Source organism: Poecilia formosa, unplaced genomic scaffold (assembly GCF_000485575.1).
Source record: "Poecilia formosa unplaced genomic scaffold, Poecilia_formosa-5.1.2 Scaffold2416, whole genome shotgun sequence".
Lineage (NCBI taxonomy): Eukaryota > Metazoa > Chordata > Actinopteri > Cyprinodontiformes > Poeciliidae > Poecilia > Poecilia formosa.
In genome coordinates this window covers 1-3,237 of record NW_006802355.1, presented here as the reverse complement: position 1 = coordinate 3,237, position 3,237 = coordinate 1, and the positions used below count along the sequence as shown (strand labels likewise).

The 3,237-nt window shown below is 41.8% G+C and overlaps 1 protein-coding gene across 1 annotated transcript; it reads left to right on the top strand.

Moving 5' to 3' along the window:
• The first annotated feature begins 501 nt into the window (after positions 1-501).
• Positions 502-3,231, top strand: LOC103133239 (radial spoke head 14 homolog). The gene is made up of 4 exons (XM_007545010.2): positions 502-1,277; positions 1,355-1,457; positions 2,467-2,585; positions 2,899-3,231. The coding sequence occupies exons 1-4, from the start codon at positions 1,103-1,105 to the stop codon at positions 3,186-3,188; spliced, it is 687 nt and encodes a 228-aa protein (XP_007545072.2). The 5' UTR covers positions 502-1,102; the 3' UTR covers positions 3,189-3,231.
• Positions 3,232-3,237: the final 6 nt, after the last annotated feature.

The following is a 3,237-nucleotide window of genomic DNA, read 5'->3' as shown; positions in this document are numbered from 1 at the left end:
TATGCATAAAAATCTGTCCTCAAAAGGCTCACAGTTATGTTTTAATTTAACTCAAGTTATTAAGTTATAATTACTCATTTTAAGTGAGAATAATTTAGTTGATTCAACCTGCATGAAGAAAACATTTTATTAAACATGAAGCTGAATTCTGCTAAGAAACATTTTAGAGTTGATCAGATTTGAATTAATCATTAATTAAACAGATTTACATTAAAATGAATGTTGTCCTTAATAAACCAGAGGATGTAACAAACATTCATCTCTACAGCAGGAACAGTTTATTATTCACATGAATATTTATTCATATAAATGAACATTTGATCACCAGAAAAGTCCTGATATGATTATGAACGAGGCAGAAACGACTTCTTCATGTTTTACTCTGAGCGTTTCAGGAAAAGATTTCTATAGCAAAAAAACAATAAATATAATAAACATAATAAATATAATAAACATAATAAATGTAATAAACATAATAAATGTAATAAACAAGCTGAGCTCAAATAAACATCAGTGAAACTTTTGAATCTGGGAGAAAATTTTTAGAAATAATGATGAAGAAATGAATAAATCTAACATTTCTATTTGGAAAAACTCAGTAAAAGGAGGATTATTCATTTTAGAGGGAATAACTGTCCAGCATTCACTTCAGTTCAACTCAAGTTACATCAACTCAAATTATTCCAGTTACATTTTTATAGTTTACTTTTATTTACCAGACATAATAAATCAATAATATTATAAAACTGATATCTGGTGGATGTCTAACAGGACCTGTGATTGCTTTAAGGAATTAATGATGATTTTAATTCTGATTTATGAAACATTTCAGGAAAGTTTTGCTCTTTATCATCTTTTAACTCTGACATTTCACCAGCAGGTGGCGCCTCAGAGTCACACATAAAACTAACGAAATGCAGCCACAGACCTGATCAATAATCTATAAATCAATAATAAATCTAGTGATCGAGAGACCATCAGATTCTGAACTGGCGGGTTTTCCCTGCGGTCCCTGAACGCAGCAGCAATGTTTACCCGCTGTTACTAGGCAACAGCGGCGTCAGTCCAACCGGCGGACTTGAAGCAGGGAAACGCGGTTCCGATGACCACACCAGTGATGGACCCGAACCGGGCCCCGGTGGCGTTCGGCCGCCGCGCGGTCCCGCAGCTGTTCGAGCAGCTGCAGGTCCAAGACCCCGCCCACAAGGTGCGCGCTCTGACGTCACTCTGCGACCTGGTCCACGAGCCGGAGCGGCTGTACCAGACCGTGACCGGAGGTGAGCGGGCCGAACCGGAACCGGGGCCGCAGCAGGATGGTGCGTTCACGGTCTGGCCTGTTTGTCCTGTGCTGCAGGTTTCCTGAAGCAGCTGCAGGTTCTGCTGCAGGACGACGATGCTGCAGTCAGGAGCAAAACCTGCGAACTGCTGCACCTGGTCATGAACCACAGCATCGGCAGGTAGAGGTCAGAGGTCAGAGGTCCCGGAGGACCAGCGAGGGCCTGGAGGGGAAACATGAAAAAGTTATGAACAAAATCTGGTTTTTAAAGAGGAAAATGGAACAAAAAGACAAGAAAACAAACATAAAACTAACAGAAGAAGAAAATATGATAAGTTTTAAAACATCAACATGAAACTAAAAATGTTTTTTATTTATCATGTTTGTTCTTCGTTCAGTGAAATAATTCACTTATAAAACTTTCCTCATTCTGACAAGAACAAAAGTTTACATTTAAATCATGAAACTTTGAACAAAAACATTTAGAGGGACTTTCTTTTTTCAGATTTTATTTATTTTCAATTATCTCATGAATTATTTTTAAAACACTGAAAAAATAACATCTCCAAAAAGTCTGAAAAATATTAAAACAAAAATAGCAGGATTTTTATTTTCACATTTTTTACTGATTTAATTTTTTCATTTTTTAAAAATTTGCTTAAATTTTAAATAAAAGCAAATTGACACAAAATAATGTCAACTTCTGCAGAAACATTTTAGTTTCTCTCAAAATAACTTTAGTTTATTTAATTTATTTAATTAGTTTTACAGTAAAAAAATTTGATTTCTCAAGTTTTTCTCCAGACATTTGACTCAAGTAGACGCAGCAAAACTTCAAAACAAAATTAATAAAACTGCAGTAAAATAACTGCAAAACGTCACTGAGGTAAATATAAGTTGTTATTTTCAGCTCTGGACAAACAGACATGAAATATATAATTAATAGAATAAAAAATAACAACCCATCAAATAAAAGAGAAGAAAGGATTTTTTTATTATATTAGTTCACATTAATATGTTTGTGGTACAAAATTCAAACTCAGATCAAGAAGCCTAATAAACAAATAAACATAAATAAATAAATGCTGCAGCTTGAAGAGAAGCAGAATGTTTGTTGTTGCTGTACCTGGGTTGTCCAGCAGGGGGCGCCTCCCTCCTCCTCCTCCGTGTGATTGATGTTTGTTGCTCAGGTCGGCTCTGCTGGCTTCCGGTCTGCTCCCTTCGCTGTCCCACCTGATGGACGACCCGTCCACCTCCTGCAGGACGAACGTCCACCGGGTGCTGAGCGGCCTGGCTCAGCTGCCTGCAGGTAAGCCAAGGCTGCTGCAGCACCAAGACGCAGCACCTGCTGCAGCTGCAGCTGCTGCTGCTGCTGCTAACCCTGAGCCTCACTGAGAGCATCTGTCCTCCTGTCCATCTGTCCTCCTGTCCTCCTGTCTCTCCCTCTGTCCTCCTGTCTGTCCCTCTGTCCTCCTGTCCCTCTGTCCTCCTGTCTGTCCCTCTGTCCTCCTGTCTGTCCCTCTGTCCTCCTGTCCCTCTGTCCTCCTGTCCTCCTGTCTGTCCTCCTGTCCCTCTGTCCTCCTGTCTGTCCTCCTGTCTGTCCTCCTGTCTGTCCCCTCCAGGCGCTGAGGCTCTCCTCTCTCTGGTCCCCAAGCTGATGCTGAAGCTGCGTCACTTGGAGGAGGTGCGTCGGGAGAAGCAGGAGGAGGAACAGGAGCTGCTCCTCTCCACTCTGACCTCCTGCTCCAGGCTGGACCCCCTGCCGGCTCTGGCCTCCGACGGCGTCCCCATCCTGGGACAGACGCTCACACACACTTCCCCAAGCATCCGCAGGGAGGCGGCGGCTGCCCTGATGGCGCTCAGGTCCGGCTGGAGAACGGGTCCAACGGGCGGGGGGGTTAACGTGTGTTAGTGTGTATTAGTGTGTGTTAGTGTGTGTGTTAGTGTGTGTTAACGTGTGT

What these genes read in the sequence shown, in the direction of transcription:
- LOC103133239 (XM_007545010.2), top strand. Translation starts at nt 1,103, where the DNA reads ATGACCACACCAGTGATGGACCCGAACCGGGCCCCGGTGGCGTTCGGC. An exon ending in ATGAACCACAGCATCGGCAG is followed by an intron (nt 1,458 to 2,466) that starts GTAGAGGTCAGA and finishes TTTGTTGCTCAG; the next exon opens with GTCGGCTCTGCTGGCTTCCG. An exon ending in CCTGGCTCAGCTGCCTGCAG is followed by an intron (nt 2,586 to 2,898) that starts GTAAGCCAAGGC and finishes TGTCCCCTCCAG; the next exon opens with GCGCTGAGGCTCTCCTCTCT.